We start from the raw sequence: 27,981 nt of genomic DNA, 5'->3' as shown, positions 1-27,981 counted from the left end.
TTGACACAGTCAAATAGAGAGAGAGAGAGACTATTGCACGTTGCACAAAGATGAAGAGTCAACGCCAGAAGCAATATTACTGTCCCTCACAGACATGAGATCTTTTCATCGTTTTTTGGACCACATCCAAAGGAAACCATCCATGATGATTTTTGGATTGATCCCTCAGGAGTTACACGAACAGCTCCTGGACCTCAACAACTACCAGAACCGAACAAATGGGGTGGAAAGGCTGAAACACATCCTCTCGGAATTGGACTTGAAGACGGTCCCCTCGGAAGACATTGTGGAGTTCATCCATTTTCTTGACAAACTCGTGGACGACACCAACTTCAAGGTCTTGTATGGCACATTACAGGTTATAAACCTCATCATCAAAAAATTGGATAACAATGTCGCTAAGTATTGCAAAAAGATCACCTCCGTCACTCTGAAAACCCTCGGGGACAACCGGGCTTTCACCAGGCACGAGTACATGAACGTCTTTCGACAGCTGACGAGAATCGAAGGGCCACAGAAAGTGTTGGACCTGGTCACCGGACACCTGGGAAACAAGAACTCAAAGGTCAGGGAGGATGTCATCAACATCATCACGGCGGCGATGCTCAGCCACCCCAGGAAGGACTTCAACATCCCCAAACTGTGCTTCGAGGTCGCGCCGTGCCTGGCCGACACCAAGAAGAGGGTTCGCCATGCAGCCCTGGAGCTGTTCGCCGTCTTCGACTATTGCCTCGAGACTGGGAAAAAGCAGCCTCTCATTAAGGCCGTGGACAGAGTTGACCTCTACGGCGACGTGGAGGGCCTCATGGCAGCTGTGCAGGCGAGGCGAGCCAGACACATGCTCCCCAGACTCCTGTCAGACGGCACGGTGGAGTACGCCCTGGTGGTCCCCAAGCCGGGCCAGCGGCGCCCCCCACAGTGCGGCCCGGGGGCCGACCTGGACTGGGTGCTCCACGGCGGGCGCGTCGGCAGTGGCAGGAGCAACCGGACAGAACCGGGCTCTGCCGGGCTGCACGGACACGGCTATGGGAGCCTGGGGTCCCTGACTGACGACCACCCGTCGTCGCACAGGAGGATTGTGAGTGCAAGCAAAGGGAAGAACAAGCTTCCCTGGGTGGTGAGGACGAGCGGTCTTCCCGCGGTGAATGCCCATCAATGCAGCAGTGCCACCAATGGAAAGTCATCAGAGCAGGTGGGTGATTACTAATACCAAGCGTTATGACAAGTCGTGAGCTTAGGTTCTATCTCAATTTTTGTAAAAATTTAGTTTTTTTACATAATCTGATCCATTAGGTGTTTATTAATGCCTATGTGGTGTTATTTTTAAAATGTTGACATTTTTGAGTTAGTAATTAATAAAATACAAAGGTTCCATCTCACAAAACATAATGGAATGTAAAAACTTTGACGCTCAATATCTCTGAACTACCCTAAACGGAGATAGAACCTTATAATTCTAAGCTCACGAAGTGCTTCAACAACACACTGATGATGATGAAATTAAAGTTTAAACATTTAATAACGTTTACATTTAAAATCCATCATTTTAAATCATCACTGACATACGTTTTCATTCAGCTTAATCCTCTTTTTAATATGCGTCTAAAAATGCACAGGGCGTAGACCTAGGTGAGACTTGTCGTACGTCTTACTTCCAGGGAGCTGATGCAAATTGTGCCCTTTAGTTGACATTGATTGGCGTTAATGAAGCAATTATTGACTCAACAAGCAGACTTCACCTTTTTCAGGGCTCAAAGGGCTTCTAAAAATACCATGTAGATCCAGTGTAACCAGAGAGGCTCTCAATCAGCCACTGATTGACTTGGGCTTATTATGGTTAGTTTGAGGAGCATCTCTCCTATTGAATCACCTTTTATCTCAAGGGGCCATGTGTTGTGGTTGATTTGTTTGTCTCCAATCAAAGTGCCAGTGTGCACTGATTGCAAAGGGCCTGAAAGGAGCAGTCACAGACATGCCTAAAGCCTGCTACTACCTGGCTGTCTGGATTTTGTTTCGTTTTGTTATGACAGCTAGTCGGTGAGCAGCCAGTCACTGTGTCCAGTGGCATCTTATAATAAGACAAGTAGATAGGTAGTAGTAGGTAGATACTAGGTACTTTATTGATCCCAGAGGAGCTCAGACCACAAAACAACAACAAAATAAATGACAATTAAAAAAATAGGTAGGCCTATGTTATTTGGTCTCGCGAAAAATAAGCCTGGATTTTCCTTTAGCGACATTGATGGAATACCCCCCTGGTTTTGTGTGACACACAGTGTGTGGGATGTTTGTGTATTAGTCATCTCAGAAGCTGTATTGTCTGTGATTTCTAGGCTATTCTAAATCTGAATAAAGCAGACCAATGCACAATGTTCATTACCAATGTTAATTTTCTCTCAGATGCTTAGACACAGCTTTATTGTATAGGAGTTGGCCTAGGCTACATACAGGAGGTGCCTGGTGGGGGGAACACCCCTGCCATGTTACAGCACATAGACTACTCTGAAAGGACTGTCGTGTCAGACTGAGATTCATTATAGGCTTAATTGTTATCTTCCCCACAATACCTGACTTGATGCCAGACAGGGTGGGGGGGCCGGAGAAATCCCAGCAGTGCCACCCTGTCATAGAGATGGGTTGGGAAAACACAGACTCAAGATCTGGTTACACCCGCCCCCCCCACCCCCCACCTCCTCCTCCCATCTCCCACGATGTTGAAGGTACAAGTAGAGTGAAGGGGATGGGCTGACATATCTTATTCATCTGACCATTCACGGGACTATGTAGTGTGGATTGCAGAGACAATCTCTAGTGTCTGTATTGATAGACGTCTTGGTGTAGCTGCAATGAATCATGAACTTGATGTTCAACAAAGAGTGTCCTGTGAATTTTTAAACTGTTTTGTTTCTATGGTTGAATGAATGTGAAAGCCCCCGTCACATACAGGACAAGGCAGCCAATTTCCACTGAAAAGGCACTGTTTTATCTTGGTAAAAGATAACACAGAGTAGAGTTGACTATTTCATTTGAATTTTCATACAGGGTTCTTGGACTGCAGAAATATATTTCAATGAACATTTCTGGTACTGTCATGTAACATATTGGCAAGAACGCCGAACATCGGTGGTTCAAATGGTTGAATATAACTTGGCAAGAGAGAGAGACATTTTGTTTGCTCTGTGCACCACACAAGTCATTTCAGTGCCTTCCAGTGTAACCTTATGTTTACCGTCGTCCCTGTCTCCCGGCAACAGCATTATCACACAACTCAGGGGGGGGTGAAACTTAATTGGTAATGCATGTGTGCATGTGAAGATATCGCAGGACTCCGATGCGCCTGTGGAAACATCAGCCACTCAACTGTTCACGTGTTGATTACAATCCCAGTGTTTATTGCCGTGTGCGTTGGCCTCAATCAGATAGCAGTGAGACGGATCCACAACAGCACGTCTCTTGAGATGCTCCTGAGTGGGCGTGAAAATGTCTCATCGCTCTTTTCTTTACCTCAGGGATCTGACTATCTATCTCTATTACTGGGGAAACATGCTCGGTGCCATGGCTACATCTGAACAGTAAAAAGTTTCACAAGAGTAGAAGACGTCGAGACGGTACACCCGTCGAGAGACACCCAAGTCTCTTTAGTCTTTACACACCGATTAGTATCCCAGCCCCAAAGCACATAGTTTGTTTTTCAGAGCTTAGTCTCTGCTTTCTGCTACATCCCTTTGTTAAAGCCGTGGGTTAAATTACAGTTGGTACATGGTAGGGCGCCTCTCTGTTTTCAAGTTGCTCTGGTTTGTCATTTAAACTTGACCCATTCTTGTTGCTGTCAATGGGACTTTAATTGGTACTACCTAATCCTGTCCCTTCATAGGTCACCGGTGACGATTGCCTGTCCCTCTCCAGGAAGCTGAGCCCGGAGACCTATGTCCCCAGTTTTGGTAAGTGCCCCCCCACCCCCACATCTCTCTCTCCCTTGGCGTATGTCAAGAACACACACAGTGACAAGTGCAGTTGGGGAAGCTGTCAGGGCCCAGTCAGGGTCAGCCGGGCTCTAAATTAGACCGGCTTTGAATTGGATTAACATGCTGAGTCAAAGGAGACAGGCTAACCGCAAGCCACTCAAAGCGCTGAGGTGACCCTGGCCTGTTGCTAGGCTCCTTGACCGGTTGAGTGGCACACGGGTCTCGCCTGATGCAAGGAGGGTCGTTGAAGCAAACTACACGTTTAATCATTTCGGTTTGTGTGTCTGAGTATGAAGCAGAGGACTGCAGAGTCACTCCCTATCTTCCGACGCAGACTGAAGACCCATATATTCAGGCTACACCTTAACTGTCCCCCCTGAGACATTACTTCCCCTCTACCCCCTGTACAGTTTCTCTACTTACTGTTAATATCAAATATAAATAAATGAAAATGTTTGCTCTTCTAGCATTACGACTGCCGATGGCTCCTAGTCCGAGCATAGATTACTTTTCTCCTGCTCTGACTGGTGGATAGATGATTCACTTACTTAGTCAAATTAATTTGTTGTAGTCGCTTTGGGTAAAGGTGTCTGCTAAATGGCCAAAATGTAAATGTAAAATCAAGCCTGGCTTGTGTCATGTGGATGGTTCTGATGAGGTGGAGATGTTCTAGAACTGTATTTTTTTGTAAACATGGTTGATTGTTTTAGTGGGAGTCAAAGAGCTACTCAGTGTCCTCTCTCTCCACGTTCATGCTTTTTGGCGTCATTGCCCTTCGTAGGCGTTCAGTAAACAGGTCCTGCATAGAAGCCATGCAGGCTGACATTGAGGCAAATTCTGAAAGCATTCAGTTTGTACTAAACCTCTCTGTGGCTCCTGTGGGCAAAGGACTTTGAAGTACAGTAATTCTGTCTCGGGGGGACTCTGATTCGTTCTCTGTCTGTTCGTATGTCACACGCTTTTTTCTCCGACACCACTGGGACAATTTTTATGAAACTCTGGGGTGAATGATGGGTCTTGCCATACAGATGCGACAGTTACGAAATTACACTGATTGACCCAATTTTGACGACACTGGTGAAAGATGCGTCTTGCCATAGAGATTGTTTAGGAGTTCCGAGGTCATGCAGATTCATCATTAAAACCATCATAATAGGGGGGCGCTTAGTGGCGTAGCACACTAATGCGGATACCGCGTAATTGCAGGGTCCCTGGTCCGATTCCGGCCATCGTCATATCCTGCTTGTCATCCCTCCTCTCTCTCACCCATACTTCTTGTCAATCTCTACTCACAATAAAGCAGAAATGCCCTAAAAACGTATACAAAACAAAAAAAGAAAAACCCCATCATAATAGGGTAAGTGTGAGAAATCAATGCGAAGCTTTCAGAAGCTTGATGATGAATCAGATAAGCACTGCAGGTTCCAGTAGCTTCAGTCTGGCTATCATGCAGCTGTAGTAGTGGAAATATTTTCAGTATTTTTTTATTTTAATTTTTTTCATATTATGAAAGTTTAAGTGTTCAAGAGCCCCACTCAATATAACAAACAACAGTTAGTAAAACAGACAACTAGAGTGTCATAGTAAAACAGACAACTAGAGTGTCATAGTAAAACAGACAACTAGAGTGTCATAGTAAAACAGAGACAACTAGAGTGTCTTAGTAAAACAGAGACAACTAGAGTGTCTTAGTAAAACAGACAACTAGAGTGTCATAGTAAAACAGACAACTAGAGTGTCTTAGTAAAACAGAGACAACTAGAGTGTCTTAGTAAAACAGACAACTAGAGTGTCGTAGTAAAACAGAAAACTAGAGTGTCATAGTAAAACAGACAAGTAGAGTGTCATAGTAAAACAGACAACTAGAGTGTCTTAGTAAAACAGAGACAACTAGAGTGTCATAGTAAAACAGACAACTAGAGTGTCATAGTAAAACAGACAACTAGAGTGTCGTAGTAAAACAGACAACTAGAGTGTCATAGTAAAACAGAGACAACTAGAGTGTCATAGTAAAACAGAGACAACTAGAGTGTCATAGTAAAACAGAGACAACTAGAGTGTCGTAGTAAAACAGACAACTAGAGTGTCATAGTAAAACAGACAAGTAGAGTGTCATAGTAAAGCAGACAACTAGAGTGTTAGTAAAACGTTTAGGAAAAAACATCTTGCTTCATTCACAGGCTTCACCATCACTCTCCTTTTCTAGAGGGGCGCTCCATCATTCATGAGGGACAACATGTTTACAGTACACTTGTTCTCTACAGAATAAGAAGACTAGGAGATTGATCGTGAGAGAGAAAGAGGGGTTATTACTCTGGAGTCCAAAAGCAACTGGGTTAAAATGATATGTCGGGGTGCTTGGTGGCGTAGCATACTAAGGCGTCAGCCATGTAATCGCAGGGTTCGATTCCGGCAGTTGACATATCCTGCATGTCATCCCTCCTCTCTCTCACCCATCCTTCCTGTCAACCTCTACTGTCGTTATCCCAATAAAGCAGAAATGTCCTAAAAACCTTTTATTTTGAATTTTTTATCTATAAATGTCATGAGTGTTTTGAAGTCATGGTCACCCTGTCAGAACAATCCAACTGGTGGACTAGCCCAACCTCAGCCAGCAAGCCTGGGGTCAGAGTTATTATGAGTAAAGCCCTTAGAAGAAGGAGATGTAGGTAGCCAGACATGGTAGGGAAGCCTGTTTACATGAGAGGTGATCATGTGATGCTCTCAACCTCTGGGTACTAGAGATGGCACAGTCGCCAGGGTGTTTGGTGTGCAACTTGACCTCTCATCAAGATACCCTAGCCTGTAATGAGCCTGTACGAAACAGTTAGGTGCCAAGAGAACCTAAGTTCTTTGGCTTTTCCCTTGGCTGTTGTTTGATCGGACTGCTGCTAATACAGGGATTACACTCACTTCCACTACCTCCGCTATCGCTCTGAGTTATGTAATCCCTTGCTGATTTTAATCCCCAAATTGCAATTGTAGCAGGTGAACTGGGTGTAACTACTAAGTGTGTGTGTGTGTGTGTGTGTGTGTGTGTGTGTGTGTGTGCGTGCGTTGACCCCCTACAGTCTGTACTGTACTGTTTACAGGAGCGGCCTGTGCTCGCAGGCAAGACTGGACTTGACTTTCTTTACTGCAGTTTACAGAACATGCCAGCAACTCTTACCACCCACACAAACAAATAGTGTCCGGACAAACCCCCCCCTACCCACACACACTATTTTCCGTCATTACTGAACTCCGGGGTTTGTTAATCCAAAGGCTGAGTCAAAGGTATTAAACCCAGACCGGAACATTTATCAAGTTAAACAGACCAGGATCAGGCTACATTTCCTGGCTAAACACTGGGCCCACAGGCCATCCTGATCTCAGATTCATTTACCATTTCACCATATCATAGGGCTTCGGAAATTACCGATGCCACATCATTAAGGGTAGAAAATGGGTGGTCCAGTCGTGGCCCATGGCTTGCTGTTGACTTGTTGATTGTTGCTGACTGTTGTTGTAGAGCGAGGAGCAGGACATGACAATTTGATTAGATTTGCTGACATGCAAATAGATTTGCTCTTCCTTACTTTCATGTCACTCTCCACTGTCTCTATCCACTAAAGATATTAGAGTGGGACTGCCTCCACTCAAAAAAACTAACCTTACAAAAAATTATAGAGGGTGTCTGGGTGGTGCATGCCACACGAACTGTAATCGCAGGGTCCGTGGTTTGATTCTGGCCATCGACATATACTGCACGTCATCCCTCCTCTCTCTCACCCATCCTTCCTGTCAGTCTCTACTGTCTCTATCCTCCTCTCTCTCACCCATCCTTCCTGTCAATCTCTACTGTCTCTATCCTCCTCTCTCTCACCCATCCTTCCTGTCAGTCTTTACTGTCTCTATCCCAATAAAGCAAAAATGCCCCCCCTATATTTATTTTATTTTATTAATAATTAATTAATTATTGTCATTCCAGGTACCCCAGAGCTCCAGAAGCCCCAGCCCTCCAGACGGAGAGAATCCCCTGGACGCCTGAGGAGCGGGAGCCTTGACTCTGACCCCGACATATTTAAATCTACCAACTACTCTGACACAGAGGGAGGTAAAGACTCAATCCTGGCTCATAGACCTGTCTTATGGGTGATAGCGCCTTTTCAGCCGCAGCCCCGTCCCTCTGGAACGCCCACCCCAACCACATCCGACAGGCCAACACCCTCCCAAACATTTAAACAGGCCCTCAAAACCCACCTCTTCAAGCTTGCCTTCACCAGTTAACCCTCTCCCCCTCTCCTTCCCATGTGTCCCCAGCACTACCTTAATTAGGCCCCTATACTTTCTTTTATTTATTTTCTGTTTCTTTTTTATTATTACTATTCAATCTTTTCAGTTTGTAAAGCGTCTTTGAGTGTCTAGAAAAATGCTATATACTGTAAGCCTAATGTATTATTATTATTATTATTATCCCAGTCTGTTTACCCTCCGTTAGACCCTCCGTTAGACGTTCCACACTATAGAGTCAAACACAGCTTGTTCAATGGCAGCTGAGTGGTCAGAAGTGGGTGGGCTGTTGATGTTCATAATGAAACTACTGGGGGGCGCTTAATGGACCTATCGCTAAGCCATGCCCCAAAATAGAAATTGTCCAATCATATCACAGCAAAAGTCACTACAGGCAGAAAACTCTGACAAACAACTCGCTAATATCTGATGGTGAAAAGCTTCTAGACTAAATATTTCTTGTCATCTTTAAAAAAACATGTCTATTACTTACTTGTAAATCATACATTTGAACTCCCGCCATTGTAAGTCATTGAATGTCATTCAGTCACGGTCGGTCAGTCAGTCACTGTCAGTGAACAATTTGAGCGAGCGTTGTTTGTTTGTCTGAGTTTTTTTTTTTTTTTTTTTTTTTTTTTTCAGATTTTATCCCTTTTTCACCCAATTTGGTAGCCAATTTAACCCAACGTAGCATCCAATTATCCCCTGCCTATTGCATAGGATCCGCCGCACGACCCCGTGGCCGGCAGTCCCAGAGGAGGCCGCCAGGCAGACTAGGCTGACTGGCTCCTCGAGCCCAGTACCGTTACTCCAGCACCAGACGGGGGCGGTGTTGCGCGACGGATCCTAGTCCAGAAATACTCCTATACCACCCTCGGAAGCGGCCGGCCAATATGCCGCTTCCCGTGTGCCTCGGCCATATCTGGATCTGGCGAGCCGGGATACGAACCCCGGCCCCGGTGGGCAGCATGCACTAGCGGCCAGTGCGTAGACCGCTACACCACCGCGGGGCGGGTTTGTCTGAGTTTTCAAAGGGGCCGTGGCTTAGCGATAGGTCTATAGGTCTATCGGCGTAGCACACTAAGGCTCATGCCGTATTATCGCAAGGTCCCTGGTTCGATTCCGGCCATCGGCATATGCTGCATGTCACCCCCCCCCCCCATCTCTCTCTCAACCGTCCTTCCTGTCAATCTCTACTGCCTCTATCATCCCAATAAAAGCAGAAATAGCCTCGTTTTGGCCAGTCAAATATTGAGGCGTTTATTAAACAGAATCGATTTTGTGGGTCAAACCGTTCTCGGACGCAGCTGGAAGACATAACTAACTATTTCAGAGCAGAACACACCCATCTTTATCAACTTTATCCTCGGTGCCGACCAGCTGTTGTTTTGGGTGACAGCCAATGAATTGACAACAGGTGTAGGTGGTTGTTTAGGTGTATGTTTAAACTAAACAAGACCACGTTTGGAGGCAGACCCAGAGAAATGTTTTAAAGGAGACCCAGGCACAATCATAGGGCTGAAAATGAATTCTTACCAGTCAGATATCACAAGCGAGCACAACCCTAAGCTGCAAAGCTGCATATGAGGTACAACAGCCTGTGAGTGGGGAGAAGTTTCCTACGGCTCAATAGAATGTTGTGTTCCGTGTTTGAAGAAGATGATAAATGGTAAACGGACTGACTTATATATCCATTACAATGGCCTCTCATTCACCCATTCACACACACATTCACACACCAATGGCAGCCAAGCTATCATGCAAGTCGTAGGCCCGCTCATTGGGAGCAATTTGGGCCTCAGTGAATCATTGCGATCATTAGACACCGGCTCTACCTCCTGAGTCACAGCCGCCCCAGAAGATCCAATCACATTGGGTAATATCTTTGGGGTCTCCATCTCCAGAATGCCAATATAAGGGTAACAGCCTTTGTGTCTGAGATGCGGGGCTAGCCCTCTGTTGAACCAGGTGAACCAGGTGTTAGCGAGAGGGTGATTGAAAGGTGAAAGTTGGGCCTGACTGCGAGGTCTCTGTGTGTTGCAGTGGTACCCCGGTGCCGTCTCCTCTCAGGGAACCCCGGCGTGGAGCGCACCTTCTCCCTGCCCTCCAACGCCACGCCTCAGGGCTCCTTTCTGCTGCCCTCCTACCCGCTGGCGACCCTCCCGGGTGGCCTGCTCACCCCGATACAGCCCCGTCGCCGAGCTGACTCCTCCGTGTCCATGTCCAACACCTGGCCCAACAAGAGAGAGAGCAGCCCCCACCGCCGAGACCCCAGCCCCTGGAGGGACACAGCAGGTATGGCTGGTGTTGACCTGCTGAAGGCCAGTCTGGTGTTGCATAGTGTATCTTTTTTTTTTTTTTTTTTACATATATGGCATTTAGCAGACGCCAGACATCAGTCATCAAAGGAAAATAAATGTATGTCAAAACCAAGGGCCATTGGCGGTCATGATGCTAGAAGAAGAAAGATGTAACTTTTTTTTTCTTCTTTTTTTCATGTATTTAATTACAGTACATTTAGGGCATTTAGCAGATGCCTTTGTCCAAAGCGATTTACAACAATAAAAAAACGTTAAGAGAAACTGTAGTGGGGATGAAGAGGATGAAGTGGTCTTTAGGAGGTTGTAGAACGCAGTCGACGTGTGCTGTCTTTGCCCTCCAGATGACCTCACATCCAGCAGGTGTTCGCCGCGACCTCTCCTTGCCTCTCTGGTCAGCTCCTCCTCCACCTCGTCCTTCCGCCGGGCCCTGAGCGGGACTCGGGCCGCGCCCCGGACCGTGCCCCCCATCTCTCCGGTCTTCCCCCAGCCAGAACGGGGCCAGTCTCAGAACAGCCAGAGGTCCAACCCGCTCACTTCAGGGTTCCAGGACCAACCGGCTAACAGAAACCTCCATCTGGACCTGGCCCACCTCGGCCTGCAGGACCAGGACGAGGAGCTTCTGGACCGGGAAGAGGTCAGGATTACTGTTTAGAACTCTATGGGCCAGTTTCACAGACAAGGCTTAAGCCTAATCCTAGACTAAATGGGCCGGTTTCAGAGACAAGGTTTAAGCCTAGTCCTGGACTAAATCACACTTTCAATGTAAAATCTCCATTGAAGATGCTTTTTAGTCCAGGATTAGGCTTAAGCCTTGTCTGTGAAACTGGCCCTAAATGTTTTACATTTACATTTTAACCAGACGTTTTTAATCCAAAGGGATTTACAGTTAGAGATTACAGGGACAGTCTCCCTGGAGTAATTTAGGGCTAACTAAGTAAGTGCTTTACTCAAGGGCACACTAGTGGTGGTGGGATTTGAACTCATGACCTTATGATCACCAGTCCAACTCACTATCCACTAGGCCACCACTACCCCACTCTACCCCTACTCTTTGAGCCGGTTTCACAGACCAGGTGTAAGCCTAATCGTAGACTAAAAAGCATCTTCAATGGAGATTTTACATTGAAAGTGTGATTTTAGTCCAGGACTATATTTATGAATTTTGTATATATTTATATATATATATATTATATAACAATATTTTACAATTTAATACAGTTACTAGCCTACTTATATTTCTTCGATATCATGTCATCATATCTGGCCCCAGATTTTATTCACAAACCTCAGCCTGGCCCTCAGTAAGTTTGAATTTGACACCCCTGTCATAACTCAAGATGCTTCAGTGCAGTGTAATGAAATATGGGTCATCTTCTCCCTCACTGCGGCAAGGGTAAAGTGGGACAAACTGAGACAGGATATCTGCATTGAAAGGTTCACATGCTGTACGAACGATAGTTGACGTCTAAATTGCCGTCGATCCAACACCAATGCAAGAAACATGATCTGCATGATGTTCGGTTCGATCGTTATTACAGACAAGCACACACACTCTCCTTCCTCTCAGGTTACTGACGTGCCAGCGTTGTGTGTTTTGTGTTCTGCAGATGATGAGCTCTCTGCGGTACCTGCGCTACAGCGCTGCGAAGAAGCGGGTCAAGGCAAGCCTGAGTGGGTCCGACCCGGACAGTCCGGACTCGGCCATGAAGCTGGAGCTGGCGCTGGACTCGCCCTCTCACTCCTCCCCGACCGTCAACAGCCCGGCCAGCGAGAGCGGCCTGTCCAGCCTCTACTCCCCCCCCAACTCCACCCTCAACGGGACCAAGACTAGGTACTGTTGGGGACCAGACAAAAAGGATGAGAAGAGCCACAGAAATGTTGGGGGGGGTGCCGCCTGGGTGGTGTAGCTCACTAAGGCGCATGCCACGTAATTGCAGGGTCCCTGCGGTTCGATTCCAGCCAGCGACCTGCCTCTTAAGTTGAAACTGTTGGCACATTCTCACTCGCTGCTGTGACCTCTTTCAACAGCCCTGGGGGCTGTGCCGAACCTTCAGCAGCAAAGCCTCGCCTCGCAAGAGTGCCTTCTGCAAAACTGAGGACTTCTGCGTCAATGGACTTCAGTAGCCTTCAAGGTACAGTGAAGATATTAACTATGGTCACTGGATAATAAAAAGTTATATCTGTTTCTGGTCAAGCTCATAAAGCTCTGTTTTATTGGGGTGTGTGTGTGTGTGTGGGCCCTGCAGGCTTCCCCCTCAGAGATAAAGTCACCTCTGAGGTGAGCGTGATTGGTCAGAGAGTCACCTACTCCAACGGACCAATGGAACCAGAGGAAGAGGACCGGACCAGGGAGTACTCTCCGCCCCTGACCAGACCGGCCTGCCGGGAGCCAATCAGAGCTCTCCGTCCTGCCAAAGGTCAGTCGATACAGTCGTTGGTGCCGCTCTGTCTTGGCCATGTCACTCTAGTCTTATTTCAGTGCGTCGGTCGTTTCAACGTGTTTCTCACGCTCCTGCCCCTCAGGATCCCAGAGTTACAGCAACAGGAGCCCGCCGGCCACGGACATGCATGAAGGTGTGGTTGGAAGAGGTCAGTCCGCTGTAATTTACGACTTGGGGAGAAGTGCTTTTTTTGTTCAGTTGTCCGTGTCCAACTCAAGTACTCGTCCTTCTGAGGTCACCGTGTTCTGGCGCCGTTCTGTGTTTGACGACCGATAGCCAAGTTCTCAAGGCCTCGCCTGGGGGGGGCCGCAGAGTAGCAAGGCCAAGTCAAAGAGTTGTTTGGAGCAGCTCTCGGGTCTACGTGAGACACAGCTGGCCGAGCAGGGGAGAGAGAGCACCGTGTTACATTTACATTTGACATTTTGGGCATTTAGCAGACGCCTTTGTCCAAAGCGACTCACGACAAATACATGTCGTGTCTACGTAAATGAATCGTCTGTCCATCAGTCATCATAAGAAATAGTCATCTATGCCAAAACCAAGGGCCATTTGGCAGCTACAATGCTAGAAATTGTTGTTTTTTTAATTGTTTTTTTTATAGTTATAGAGAAACTGTACAAGGGGGTAGTGGGGAGGATAAGGAGGTCTTTAAGAGGGACAGTCCTGACAGCAGAGGGTAGCTCGTTCCACCAGCCAGGCGCCAGGAGGGTGAAAGGTCATGACCGAGTAGTGTACCGAGTAGTGGACAGTACGCAATACTATTTTCTAACTGCTATGAAATGGTGAGAGGTTGTTGAATAATGGTGGTTTTTATTCAAAACATTATAATGAGCTCGAGCTCTCTGCGTTCTCCACCTGCGCAGGTGTGTTTGTCTCGTCTGCCCTGTCCAGCCGTCCCGGCGTTGCCATGTCGATGGACCAGGGCGACCGCGCGAACAAGCTGCCCAGTGATCCTCCATCTGGGAACCATGGCTACGCTGTCCCCGGCAACCACTTTGACCCCAACGACAGCCCAGACGCAGAGGAGGCGGTCAGTGTCTCTCTCTCTCTCTCTCTCTCTCTCTCTCTCTCTCTCTCTCTCTCTCTCTCTCTCTCTCTCTCTCTCTCTCTCTCTCTCTCTCTCTCTCTCTCTCTCTCACTCTCTCTCTCTCAAAGACTACATTTCCCATCAGGCCCTGGAAATGAATGAGGAAGCCCTCTGCCACTGTTATCAGTGAGCTTCTCTGTAAGGCTACAGCAGTCCGTCTGGAACAGCTCTTGGAACATGTGTTTAACTGATGTGTGTGTTCTTGTGTTCGGTGCAGGAGAAGTACAGGATGTCGAGGTTCGCTCGGGAGCTCCGAGGTTCGCTCGCTCGGGACAAGATGCAGCACCGTCTGGACCAGCAGGTCTTCAAAGGTACCATTTCTTTCTTTTAATATGTAATATAATATTATATATATATATATATAGGCCATTTAGCTGACGCCTTTATCCGAAGCGACTTACATTGCAGTGAGTGCATACATGTTTCAGTATATATGGTCCCAGCTGGAATTGAACACCCACAACCTAAGCATTGTTAGCGCCTTGTTCTATCAACTGAGCCACATAGGACAACCTTTTCTAAACCCACCTATGCAGCCCTATGCTCTAGCATTGCATTTCCCCATATGCACTGCTGATGTATTGCACAGATAGTTACTAGACACGAATGTTTGTAACAGGTTTTGTATGGGGTAGGGGGCCTAGTGGATAGTGAGTTAAGTGGCCTGGTGATCAGAAGGTCATGAGTTCAAATCCCACCTAGGAACACCACCACTAGTGTGCACTCAGCCCTAAGTCACTCCAGGGAGTCTGTCCCTGTAATCTCTAATTCTAAATCGCTTTGGATGAAAGTGTCTGAGTGCTAAATGGTGTAAATGTAATGTATAAATGTCATGTCCTTCTTCCTAGCAGATCTGCATCTGAACGGTAGCATGGTGGCGTCCACCAAGGCTGACTCTCCCCCGGCCGAGTCCCCCACCAGCCCCGTGGAGCCCCAGAGCCCCATCAAGTGTCTGAGTCCCCCCCATCAGCCCAGCCCCCCCACGGTGCCTCCCAACCCCAAAACCCTGCCCCGCCTCAGGAGAGCTCCCAGCCTCAGAGGGACACGCCCCTCTCTGTCTCACAGCTCCGGTCAGTGGAACTGGCTCTTTTTCTCCACTATCGTTATTATTCAGGGGTGCAAACTTGTCACCTTTAAGCCGTTTTTTACCTCAAAATAGGTCAAGGGTTAGGGTTAAATGTTCTTTGTTTTTCAGGAAAAAACCTATTTTGTCACCTTTTTGGGCCATCACCAGTTTGCATCCCTGTATTATATTATTTCTCTTTCTCTCTAATATACTGATATAATATGTGCCATTTAGCTGACACTTTTTTTACCCAAAGCCACTTACATTGCAGTGAGTGCATACATTTTTCCCAGTGGGATTCGAACCCGCAACTGAAGTCAGTGCTATGCTCTACCAACTGAGCCACAGAGGACCATCATCTTCAATAGACGTGTGTCAATTGAAAAACACTTAAAAAGTGCTGCTTTGCATTATGATTACGTGAGCCAGGCAACAACAGTTGCAGGCATGTTTTTGGTCGATCGCACTAATTGGACCATCAAAGCTCGCAAAGCTTTGGCTAGATGAGATGTTCCCTTAGATAATGGGCTGCGGCGCTTTGTTTTGACAGCTCTCTACTAACCAGCCACACACACGCACACACTCAACACACACACACACACACACGCTGCTTGTTTTCAGCGTGAGGCTGACTGATAGAGATGTAAAGTGGACCTCTCCGTGTCTCTCCAGACGAGCTGTCTGCCACCCACAGCCAGAGGAAGGACCAGCCGGAGGTACCGGAGCTGCGGCCGTTCTCCAAACCCGAGCTAACGCTGATCCAGAGCTTCAAACTGCTCAGCTCGGAAGACTGGTGAGCAGGAGCATGGAACCCCATTCTAAGAACATTCTAGGAACATTCTAGAGGCTCTACGTGAATCAATGCTATATGTAAAGCACTTTGAATTGCCCCTGTTGTATGAAATGTCCTATGCAAATAAACTTGCCTTGCCTTCTCGGAACATTCTAGAATTCTAGAAACATCAACCCATCAGGCACTTTTGGGGGCCAAAATTCATCAATCATTTATTGACGGATTCAAGTAACCGATTTGGTTTTACTCAATTATTATTATTTTTAATTGAATGAAGGGAGAAGAAGAACGAGGGCCTGACGTGTCTGCGTAGCCTGGCCCAGTACCACTCTGACATCCTGCTGACCCGGCTGCATGACGTCTGTATCGCCGTCATACAAGAGGTATGACCTCTCCTCATAGTTGGCTAGTCTCTTATACAAACCCCTTAAATGTACAGCTGAACATTATCCTGAGGACCTGTATTCTATCTATTTATCCCCATTTTAAAGCTGTGTAGACAGACACTACATGATATTTGCCTCGAATTCCATTACATTTTTTATATTTATTTATAAATGTTTATTTATCCAAAGCAACTTGCAACAAATACATTTGTCTACGTGAATCGTCTATCCAGTCAGTCATCATAAGAAAAAGCAATCTATGCTATTGCTAGGACCAGGGGCCATTGTCAGTCACCATGCTAGAAAAAGGAAGAATTACTTTTTCTATTATTTTTTTATTTTTAATTTGTATTCATTTATTCATAGTATATAAACTGTACAGTGGGGTTGAGGAGGTCTTTAGGGGCCAGTATTGTAATGATGGTTCTGAAAGCCCAAATTTCGTTGTATGGTACCTGTACTATATTAATGACAATAAAAGACCATTCATTCATTCATTCATTCATTCACATGAGCCATCAGATGGCTGACTGCGACTGCGTCCGTTGCCCCCCCTCCCCCTCAGGTGAAAAACCTGCGGTCGAGCGTGTCCCGGGTTGCCGTGGAAACGGTGTGCGACCTGTTCAGCCACCTGCAGAAGGCCATGGACCAGGAGCTGGAGGTCATGGCCAGGGCCCTGCTGCAGCGCTCCGCGGAGTGCAACGCCTTCATCAGGCAGCCCGTGGATGCAGCGCTGGACAGCATGGTGCAGCACTGCACCCCCACACGCAGCATCAACGCCCTGCTCACTGGGGGGCTCAGGTAACTGCCACCTGTCATCACCTGTCATCACCTGTCACTAGTGAGAGATATAACTGTCATCACCTGTCATCAGCAAAGGCTACAACTATCACTATCATCACCTGTCACTAGTGAGATATACATGTATATATATATCACTACCATCACCTGTCACTAGTGAGAGATATAACTTTCATCATCTGTCATCAGCAAAGGCTACAACTATCACTATCATCACCTGTCACTAGTGAGAGATATATATATATCACGATCATCAACTGTCATCACCTGTCACTAGTGAGAGATATATATATATCACTATCATCAACTGTCATCACCTGTCACTAGTGAGATATATATATATATATATATATCACTATCACCACCTGTCACTAGTGAGAGATATATATATCACTATCATCAACTGTCATCACCTGTCACTAGTGAGAGATATATATATGTTACGGTACATGTGGTAATACGGTACATGTGGGGAAAACTAGGGTTAGGGTTAGGTGCTACGTCGACTTGGTACATGCTGGCATGTCTAACCCTAACCCTAATCCTACCCCTACCCCTAACCCTAACAGTAGCACCCTAGCACCTAACCCTAACCCTAGTTTTCCCACATGTACCGATTTCCCACATGTACCGTAACATATATATCACTATCATCACCTGTCATCACCTGTCACTAGTGAGAGATATATCACTATCATTACCTGTCATCATCTGTCACTAGTGAGAGATATATATATCACTATCATCACCTGTCACTAGTGAGATATACAGTATATGTATATACAGTATATCACTGTCATCACCTGTCACTAGTGAGATATATATATATATATCACTGTCATCACCTGTCACTAGTGAGATATATATATATATATCACTATCATTACCTGTCATGTAATGTCTTGTCATCTTAGCCACTGTGCTGCAACTCATTTTCAGGGTGTTGGCAATCTTCTTATAGCCAAGGCCATCTTTGTGAAGCGCAATAATCCTTTTTTCCAGCCGCTCAGAGAGTTCCTTGCCATGAGGTGCCATGTTGTCCAGCATTCAGAGAGAATTGTGCCCAAAACACAAAATTTAACAGCCCTGCTTATCATTTACACCTGAATCCTTGTAACACTAACGAGTCACATAACACCAGGGCGGGAAAACAACATCATTGGGCACAATTAGGACATGTTCACTATGGGGTGTACTCACTTTTGTTGCCAGCTGTTTAGACATTAACAGCTGTGTACTGAGTAATTTTCAATGGACAATAAATCTATACTGTTATTCAAGCAGCACACGGACTACTTTAAGTTATATCAAAGTTTCATTAAGATAGTGTTATCCCCTGAAAGGATATGACAGAATATTTGCAAAAATCTAAAGGGTGTACTCACTTTTGAGATATACTGTAACTATCACTATCATCACCTGTCATTAGCGAGGGCTATAACTAAATATGACATTTGCAGGAACAGACATGGATGGCTATTATATGGAGAACTAATATCATCACCACCAGCTGTCATTATCTCTAGTTCAGTTCTAGTACCTGAATGACATGATTTGTAACCATGGTGATTGTCTGAGATATTGAAGATGTTGTTCCACACATGTTGTGTTCCTCTGTCTCTCCTGTGTTCAGACACCTGAACCTTGTGTTCCTCTGTCTCTCCTGTGTTCAGACACCTGAACCTTGTGTTCCTCTGTCTCTCCTGTGTTCAGCCACCTGAACCCTGTGTCTCTCTGTCTTTCCTGTGTTCAGACACCTGAACCCTGTGTCTCTCTGTCTCTCCTGTGTTCAGCCACCTGAACCCTGTGTTCCTCTGTCTCTCCTGTGTTCAGCCACCTGAACCCTGTGTCTCTCTGTCTCTCCTGTGTTCAGCCACCTGAACCCGGTGTTTCTCTCTGTCTCTCCTGTGTTCAGCCACCTGAACCCTGTGTCTCTCTGTCTGTCCTGTGTTCAGACACCTGAACCCGGTGTTCCTCTGTCTCTCCTGTGTTCAGACACCTGAACCCTGTGTCTCTCTGTCTTTCCTGTGTTCAGACACCTGAACCCTGTGTCTCTCTGTCTCTCCTGTGTTAAGCCACCTGAACCCGGTGTGTCTCTCTGTTTCTCCTGTGTTCAGACACCTGAACCATGTGTCTCTCTGTCTCTCCTGTGTTCAGACACCTAAACCCGGTGTGTCTCTCTGTCTCTCCTGTGTTCAGACACCTAAACCCTGTGTTTCTCTGTCTGTCCTGTGTTCAGACACCTGAACCCTGTGTTCCTCTGTCTCTCCTGTGTTCAGCCACCTGAACCCGGTGTTTCTCTCTGTCTCTCCTGTGTTCAGCCACCTGAACCCTGTGTTCCTCTGTCTCTCCTGTGTTCAGCCACCTGAACCCGGTGTTTCTCTCTGTCTCTCCTGTGTTCAGACACCTGCACCATGTGTTCCTCTGTCTCTCCTGTGTTCAGCCACCTGAACCCGGTGTTTCTCTCTGTCTCTCCTGTGTTCAGACTAGGGCTGTCCCAAACGACTATTTTTCTAACGATTAATCTAGCGATTATAATTTAACGATTAGTCTAACGATTATTATTTTTTTTCTGCTCGATTAATGTATCACTTAATTTTCCCCAAATTAATGGCTGTGTTGTCTCTCTCTGTTTAACAGTGTCTTTATAAAGCACTCTGGGTAATAGCTGCTGCTCTTATAAAACAAAGCAGCGTGTGACATGCACATTACTCAGACGGCCGCCCCTTTAAATGATCAGCTGATGTATGGGGGCTGTCTGTGGGCCCGCAATTAAACACAGACACCTTTAATTCGGCGACCTGCTACTACTACTACTACTACTACTACTACTACTACTACTACTACTACTACTACTACTACTACTACTACTACTACTGTAACTGCCTCTGTCAAACAGCCCCAGACACAGGGCAGACTCACTGCTATGTTTAGCCAACTTGAATGCCAACATGGCCATCAGGGTTTTTCCTGGCTCAAAATGAGGCGGAGGTGGTACCAGTGGTGTTTGACATCGGGGGGGACCCATGAAGCAGGGCTGTCTGGGGGTCCTTAAACATCACAAACACTTAATTTCTTGCATTCTGGTGAATTGATATGCACCAATTTGTGCCCTTTCTGCATCAATTTATGGTGGAAATGTCATTATTTATGTAAAGGAAAACACAATATTCAGGCACCAGATGACCATTCAAAATATAATGTAATATAATGCAATATAAGGCTCTCAGGCATTCTGTACTTTCAAATATGTATTCTCCTTGAGCAGTCAACATACTATCAGCTATTTCGCTAGCAAAAACGAAAGCTAACTTATTTGCGAAACAGCGCCCCCGCCACCACGTCGGCGCAGTGCCGCAATTGCAGCTAGATTATTTTATTTTTTTGGGGCGACGTACCGACACACATTACGCAAGTCGACGTATTGTCGTAGTCGATTACGTCGACGCGTCGTCCCAGCCCTAGTTCAGACACCTGAACCCTGTGTTTCTCTGTCTGTCCTGTGTTCAGACACCTGAACCATGTGTTCCTCTGTCTCTCCTGTGTTCAGACACCTGAACCCGGTGTTTCTCTCTGTCTCTCCTGTGTTCAGCCACCTGAACCCTGTGTTCCTCTGTCTCTCCTGTGTTCAGACACCTGAACCCTGTGTCTCTCTGTCTCTCCTGTGTTCAGACACCTGAACCCGGTGTTTCTCTCTGTCTCTCCTATGTTCAGACACCTGAACCGTGTGTTCCTCTGTCTCTCCTGTGTTCAGCCACCTGAAACCGGTGTTTCTCTCTGTCTCTCCTGTGTTCTGACACCTGAACCCTGTGTTTCTCTCTGTCTCCCCTGTGTTCAGCCACCGGAACCCGGTGGTGAGGAAGTGCACGGCCCAGCACCTCACCAACCTGGTGGAGAAGATGGGCGCTGCCCGCGTGCTGTCAGGGGGGAAGGACCTCACCAACCGCATCCTCCCCGCCGTCACCAAGCTGGCGCAGGACTCCTCTCAGGAAGCAAGGTAGGGTGGTGGGATGTCTACGTGGATGCAGCAGTCGCGCTAGTCGGTCATGAGTTTTGGGCTGTATTGATGCCCCGCTGGTGGAACGAGCTGCCCACTGCTGTCAGGACTGCAGAGTCACTACCTATCTTCCGGCGTAGATTGAAGACCCATCTCTTCAGTCTACATCTTAACTGTCCCTCCTAAAAACCTCCCTACCCCCCTGTGTTTCTCTACTATAAATTAAAACAAATAAATTATTATTATTATTCCTTCTTATACCATTGTAACTGCCAATGGCCTCTGGTGTTGGCATTACCTTTTCTTATGATGACTGATGGATAGACGATTCACTTACTTAGACAAATGTAGTTGTTGCAAGTCGCTTTGGATAAAGGCAGCTGCTAAATGCCTAAAATGTAAATGTAGATTGTTTTCTATCTATTCAGTGATGTCTAAAGCAGTGGTGTGTTGACTCCTGACGCTGTGTGTTCCTGTCCTCAGGTACTACGGCAGGCGGATGCTGCTGTTCCTGTCGTCTCACCAAGACTTCGATAAGATGTTGGAGAAATACAGCTCTGCCAAAGACCTGCCCACCCTCAGAGACGCCGTGTTCCTGCTGAAGACTAAGGTAGTGTGTGTGTGTGTGTGTGTGTGTGTGTGTGTCTGTGTGTGTGTGTGTGTGTGAGTGGAACTGAGTGAGCGTTTCTCGATTCTGAGACAAGACACTAGCAGTAGGTCCTCTGTGGCTCAGTTGGTAGAGCACGGCGCTATCAACGCTTAGGTTGTGGGTTCGATTCCCGCTGGGACCATATATACTGAAATGTAGGCACTCACTGCAATGTAAGTCGCTTTGGATAAAAGCGTCAGCTAAATGGCATATATTACTATGCATATATCAGTAGAAACAGTGGTGTGTCATTGGTGGTGTGTTAATGTGTGTGTCATTGGTGGTGTGTTAACGTGTGTGTTAATGTGTGTGTCATTGGTGGTGTGTGAATGTGTGTGTCATTGGTGGTGTGTTAACGTGTGTGTGAATGTGTGTGTCATTGGTGGTGTGTTAACGTGTGTGTGAATGTGTGTGTTCTGTTGTCAACAGGGGCTGGGGGAGATACCCCAGGACACCCCCTCAGCACGGGGCCGCCGCTCCCTCCCCGGCAGTGGCACAGTCAGGGCCTCGTCCCTCACCAAGGAACCCCTCAACCTGGCCAGAAGGTGGGCACCCCAGCACACACTGCCACACACGCCGGCACCCCCAACACATACTGGCACGGCACCCCCAACACACACTGCCACCCCCAACACACACTGGCACCCCCAACACACTGCCACCCTCACACACATACTGCCACCCCCCCACACACACACACACTGGCTCTCTTTGTTTTGTCACTTAAGTTTTTATTGAGTTTCCACAGAACACCATATCGACATCAACACAAAAAAACTAACGATAACAAGACACACAAACAAATAGGAAATAAATAAAAATAACATTGAATAGTTGTTAAATACCGTAATTCAATATTCATAGAAAGTGTGTCAACTTTCCCATAGCAAAAATGTCTTGGATAATTTCCAGCCACTGTTCCTGTTTTGGGAATGGCTCTTGAGCTGTTCAAGTCTCTACTTCTTTGTGTGCTCTCACTCACAGTTTATCTTTGTGTGCTCTCACTCACAGTTTATCTTTGTGTGCTCTCACTCACAGTTTATCTTTGTGTGCTGTGCTCATCAGTATGAACTCCCTTCTTATTTAGTTTTTTGGTCAACTTATTATTTAGGGAAAATGTCACTTAAAGAGAAAAAGGAAACATACTTAGTAACACAATAATATAAAAAGAACACACAAATCGGAAACAAACAAACAAATATGTGGTCATCGGATGATCAAAACAGAATTTGTCTAATTTAACATGCATCATTACATATTGTACATACAATGATCATGAGGAATCAGATACATTGGCTAGATCAGGGGTGCTCACACTTTTTGGAACCAAGATCTACTTTTCAAGTAGCCAGTCTGCCAAGATCTACCAGTCTAGTTTCAACATCGCAAACGTACATGCACGTACTACAAACACACACACACACACACACACACACACACACACACACAGTTCCCAGCCTGCATAGTAAACTCACAATACACTTTCCCTCTCTCTGTCACACAGCCACAGGAGAAGACCATCACAAACCCTCCCTCTTTGCTATTCTCGCTCACACACATTCACACACACACACACACACACACACACACACACACACACACACACACACACACACACAAACACACACACACACACACTTGCCAGTCTGCATAGGGAGCCATAGCACAAACCCTCCCTCTCTCTCCCCCTCTCTCTCCCTCTCTCTCTCTCACTCTCTTACACACACACACACACACACACACACACACACACACACACACACACACACACACACACACACACACACACACACACTCACTTTCTCTCACTCACACACTGACAGCCAGTCTGCAGTACCATAGCCAACTACTGATCCAACAAACAGAAAAGTAAACCAGATACAAAACAGGTAGTTCCCTAGTTTGAAAGGAGGAAATAAATGCATTTCTCTACCTTAGTGGGAGACCTGGCACTGGGAGGAGGCAGCTAGTTTCTAATAGTCAGGGCTGTAGGAGCTGGTTGCAAGGTGTAGGCAGGCTGCAAGGTGTCATCAGCCACTGTGGATCTGTCATCGAAAAGGCAATCTGCAGCCTCGAGAAACTTTTTTCACAATTTCGCCGTCTTTGAATGACTTCATGTGTTTAACAAGAACGTGACTGACGCGATAAGAAGCTATCGTTGCAGCCGTACGTTTTCGCTCTTTTGCCACATTTCCCTTCTTCGAAATAGCCATCGTAGATTTGCTGATCAGACAGACGCACTTCCAATATCACATCTTGTAAAAAAGTCCTCCTCCCATTCTGGATGGAAGTTATACGTTATTGGTTTCTTACTTGGTCCAGCTTCCCCACTCATTTGTATAGCCTTTATTTAGTATTATATAGTAAATAGTAGAAATTGGAAGGCTAACTAGGTAATTAGTCTCGCCGGTATTTTGTATTTTGTAGTTGGTGCTGTTGACTGCGCATGCGTGGTGAACCGCGTGTTAGGTGTAGGTGAAAAGATCAGATCGCAGACTGGCTTACCTGTACGTCAATCAAGTGGCAAAAGCCATAGTGAGGATGGATGATAGGCGAACTTTAAAAAAAAAAACGTTTATTTTTTTTTATTTTTTATTTTTTTTATTTTATTTTTTTTCCGTTTTGTTCAATGCCATGCGATCTACCCATACTACCTTTGCGATCGACCGGTCGATCGCGATCGACGTATTGGGCACCCCTGGGCTAGATAAATACATTTTTTGCAGCGTTTTTCTCCCAGTTCATTTTGGAGCCTTATGGTGTGAGTCATTTGTTCTAAATGAACTCCCTTCTTGTTGGGGTCCAGAAAAAGGAGAGACATTTTTAGCAGTCAAATATTGTTTTTATTAAACAATTAAATCAAACCCTTCTTGGATGCAGAGTCAAACCCTTCTCTGACACAGCCAGAAGACATACCTTACCTTTTTCAGAGCAGAAACACAGAGTTGTATCAACTTTGTCCTTGGTGCAGACCATCTGTTGTTTTGGGTGATAGACAATGAATTTACAACAGATGATGTATGTTTAGACTAAACAAGACCATGTTTGGAGGTCATTTGGGGACTGACCCATGACCCAGAGAAATGTTTATAGGTGACCCATGGCACAATCAGAGGGACTCAAATTAATCCTCAACATTGTACCTTGTGTTTGTGTGTGCAGGGACTCTGGACAGTACAGCAGCAAGGCTCAGGTGCACAATATTGCGGACAAGTCAGAATACATCATGCAGATCTCGGCTCTGCTGAGTTCAAAGGACTTCAGAGAGCGCATCAAGGGTATCGACCAGCTCGTGGCCGACTGCGAGCACAACCCCAAAATGGTCATCGGCAGCCTAGTCCCGGTAACTAACGTCAGTCGAGCTTTCTCGAAGTCCTCAGGTTACCACCTCAGGAATCCTAAGAACTTTTATAAAAAATACAAAAATAAAAGTGAACCATGCAAATGTCCATAGATAAGACTTGGTGCAAGTGCAGTAGGTTAACACACAGTAGTTAAACCAGCAGTGATTTACTCTCCTCTCATCCCTCCTCTCATCCCTCCCCATCCCTCCTCTCATCCCTCCTCTCATCCCTCCCCATCCCTCCTCTCATCCCTCCCCATCCCTCCCCGCCAGCTCTTTGATGCCTTCAAGGCCAGACTGCAGGAGTCCAACAGTAAGGTCAACCTGTACGCTCTGGAGTCCCTTCAGAAGATCACCCCCCTGCTCAAGGACAACCTGGCCCAGGTCGTCCACTTCCTGGTCCCGGCCATCGTGGACAACCACCTCAACTCCAAGAACAACGCTATCCACACCGCTGCGATCGAAGCCATCCACACCCTCACACAGCACCTGGGTGGGTGTCTGACGTTTATCGTCTGACGTAAATTCTGAGAACATTATATATACAGGGTTCCCACGGGTCCTTGACTTAAAAACTTAAACATTTTTGAAAATAGACATGGGTCATTGAAAGTGCTTGAATTCCGGTCTCTTCTCTCTCTCTAAAAAATATATATATTCAAAAATGTTTTACTTAGCTCCTCCTCTCTGTATTGCTTAACTTTACACATATTTCACAATATATTGTTTTGCTGTGCTGTGGTAGGGAAGGCAAGAGACCATCTAGTGTTCACACATTCAAGCCTCTCTTTTTAATTGTTGTCTGTGAGCGGATAGTTCCTATTATATAAATTCTCATCGAGATCTGTCTCAAACTATGCCATGTTGGGTCCTTGAATTGAGTCTTGAAAGTCCTTGAAAGGTGCTTGAATTTGATGTTTCAGAAGGTGTGGGAACCCTGTATATATATGTTTTGAATACTTTTGAATACTTGATACTTGCCGATTTGGGGTTAAATTCTTACTTCAGCTTCAAATGTTGGTGCACTGTTGTTGTCCCCTCTGTGAGAGACTCACTTGTAACTGACAGGAATGACAAGCTTCGACTTGACTTTCGTTCTTTTCCTTTTGTTGCCAGATAACACCCTCCTCCTCCAGCCCTTATGCAACAAGGCCCAGTTCCTCAGCGGCAAGGCGAAGGTGGATCTCATAACGAAAGTGGCGGGTATGTCAACAAATCCTTCAAAATGAGTTCCTCAACCCTCAAAATAGAAAAGAGGGGAAAACTCCCAGATACTCGTTGTGTGTGTGCATATGTTGCCACCTCATGAGGTTTATGCTCCTTGGTGGGGTTAACCCTCTTGGATCCCCATTGTGCCAAGGTTCCAGTTCAGCAAGTTTGAACTGGAAAGAAACCAACTGTATTTCAGCATCACTACTCTCCCCTCTTCTTCCTCTCCCTCCCCTGCCTAACCCTGTCTTCCAGATCTGGTAACAGAGCTGTATCCCCGCAAGCCCCAGGCGGTGGAGCAGAAGGCCCTGCCGCTGCTGTGGCACCTCCTGGGCACCTCCAGCCACAGCGCCGTCCACGGGCGGGACGGCAGCGTGCGGGGGGCAACCGCCAGCCTGTGCCAAGCCCTCCACGCCCACATGGGCTCCGGCCTGGCGGAGTGCGCCGCCTCCCAGTCTGCCAACGTCCATAAGGGCCTCAACGAGATCCTGAGGACCTTCCCCTCCTGAGGAGCCTACCCCCCCCCTCCCCCTCCTGAGGACCCTCCCCACCCCCTCCTCCTGAGGACCCTCCCCACCCCCTCCTCCTGAGGAGCCTACCCCCACCCCTCCTCCCCCCCACACACACACACACCCCACACACACACCCTCGCCCACCCACACACACACCCCCGCCCCTGTCCCCATCCCCCCCTTTAGAAAACGCCCTAAGCTAAACGTAAACCAAACTCTAAAGAGGAGGAGGAAGAAGAAGAACAGAAAGACTGACCTTACTTGAAGACAGAAATGTTGTACATTTCTAATAGTGCCTGCACCTTTTTAACGTTACAGAGAAGTGAAAGAGTCCTTAAGATGGGGAGCCCTTAAATCAACCCCTTTTTCCCTCAGCGCGATGCGACACTCCCACCGATGGAGCGCAGACAGAGAACGGCCATTGGCATCAGGTTTCACACACTCAACAACAACATGCTCTCTTTGCACTTTGAAAAAGTAGCTCATTATCATGAGTTTTTTTCGTCATGAATTTTACTTTGGATTTTACCGTCACTTGATTGTCATCGTTGTTTTTTGTTTGTTGTATGGATATCACATAAGTAGACAAATCAGAGAGACTGCGGAATGTAACAAATGCACAACATGAAATGGAAACGGGACCTGAAAGATACACTATATTTTAGCTGTTTCATTAAATGTGATATGTCATAATTCTGTGTCTTATACTGTTGTTCTAAAGATTCGTGAGAGTTGAGATTAGTGATTACAAAATACGTTTGTATAGCTCAAATGTGTAATTGCACAGTATTAGCCTAATCTGTATGCTGTATGAGGTTGCAGTATATATTGTATATATTGGATATGTTTTGAAATGTCTATTGTAACAATTTGTTGATGATGTGGTGTTCTGAGTTGGAATTGTATTAGTTTTAGTTTTTTTTGCATGACCAAAATGTACTGACAGGGGATCAAAAAATATTTATATATTTTTGTTAAGGAGATATCTTTATGTACACAGATGCCTAAAAACAACTTTGGAGATAAATTATACTGGGAGGGTATAACATTGAAACGATTTAGCTTTAAACTAACGGTTGACACAGAGACAGCGAAGCCCAGGTCTGTAACTCTGTTTCAGGATAGTGCCAGTCTTGAAG

General features: G+C 46.3%; 1 protein-coding gene across 1 annotated transcript; it reads left to right on the top strand.

The window, feature by feature from the left end:
• Positions 1–142: 142 nt before the first annotated feature.
• On the top strand, positions 143–26,842 carry togaram1 (TOG array regulator of axonemal microtubules 1; the record flags this gene model as incomplete). Its single annotated transcript, XM_080532094.1, has 22 exons — positions 143–1,192; positions 3,875–3,941; positions 7,936–8,061; positions 10,281–10,532; positions 10,900–11,192; positions 12,166–12,389; positions 12,587–12,690; positions 12,805–12,975; positions 13,082–13,147; positions 13,863–14,029; positions 14,304–14,397; positions 14,938–15,156; positions 15,825–15,945; positions 16,223–16,328; positions 16,897–17,132; positions 20,971–21,129; positions 21,613–21,739; positions 22,208–22,323; positions 24,941–25,121; positions 25,395–25,614; positions 26,238–26,324; positions 26,586–26,842. 22 exons carry the CDS (start codon positions 143–145, stop codon positions 26,837–26,839), a joined length of 4,440 nt encoding a protein of 1,479 aa, XP_080388220.1. The 3' UTR covers positions 26,840–26,842.
• Positions 26,843–27,981: the final 1,139 nt, after the last annotated feature.

Source organism: Nansenia antarctica, assembly GCF_963989245.1.
Source record: "Nansenia antarctica genome assembly, chromosome: 1".
NCBI lineage: Eukaryota > Metazoa > Chordata > Actinopteri > Argentiniformes > Microstomatidae > Nansenia > Nansenia antarctica.
The sequence above is the reverse complement of the archived record's forward strand: the minus strand, read 5'-3'. Positions and strand labels throughout refer to the sequence as shown.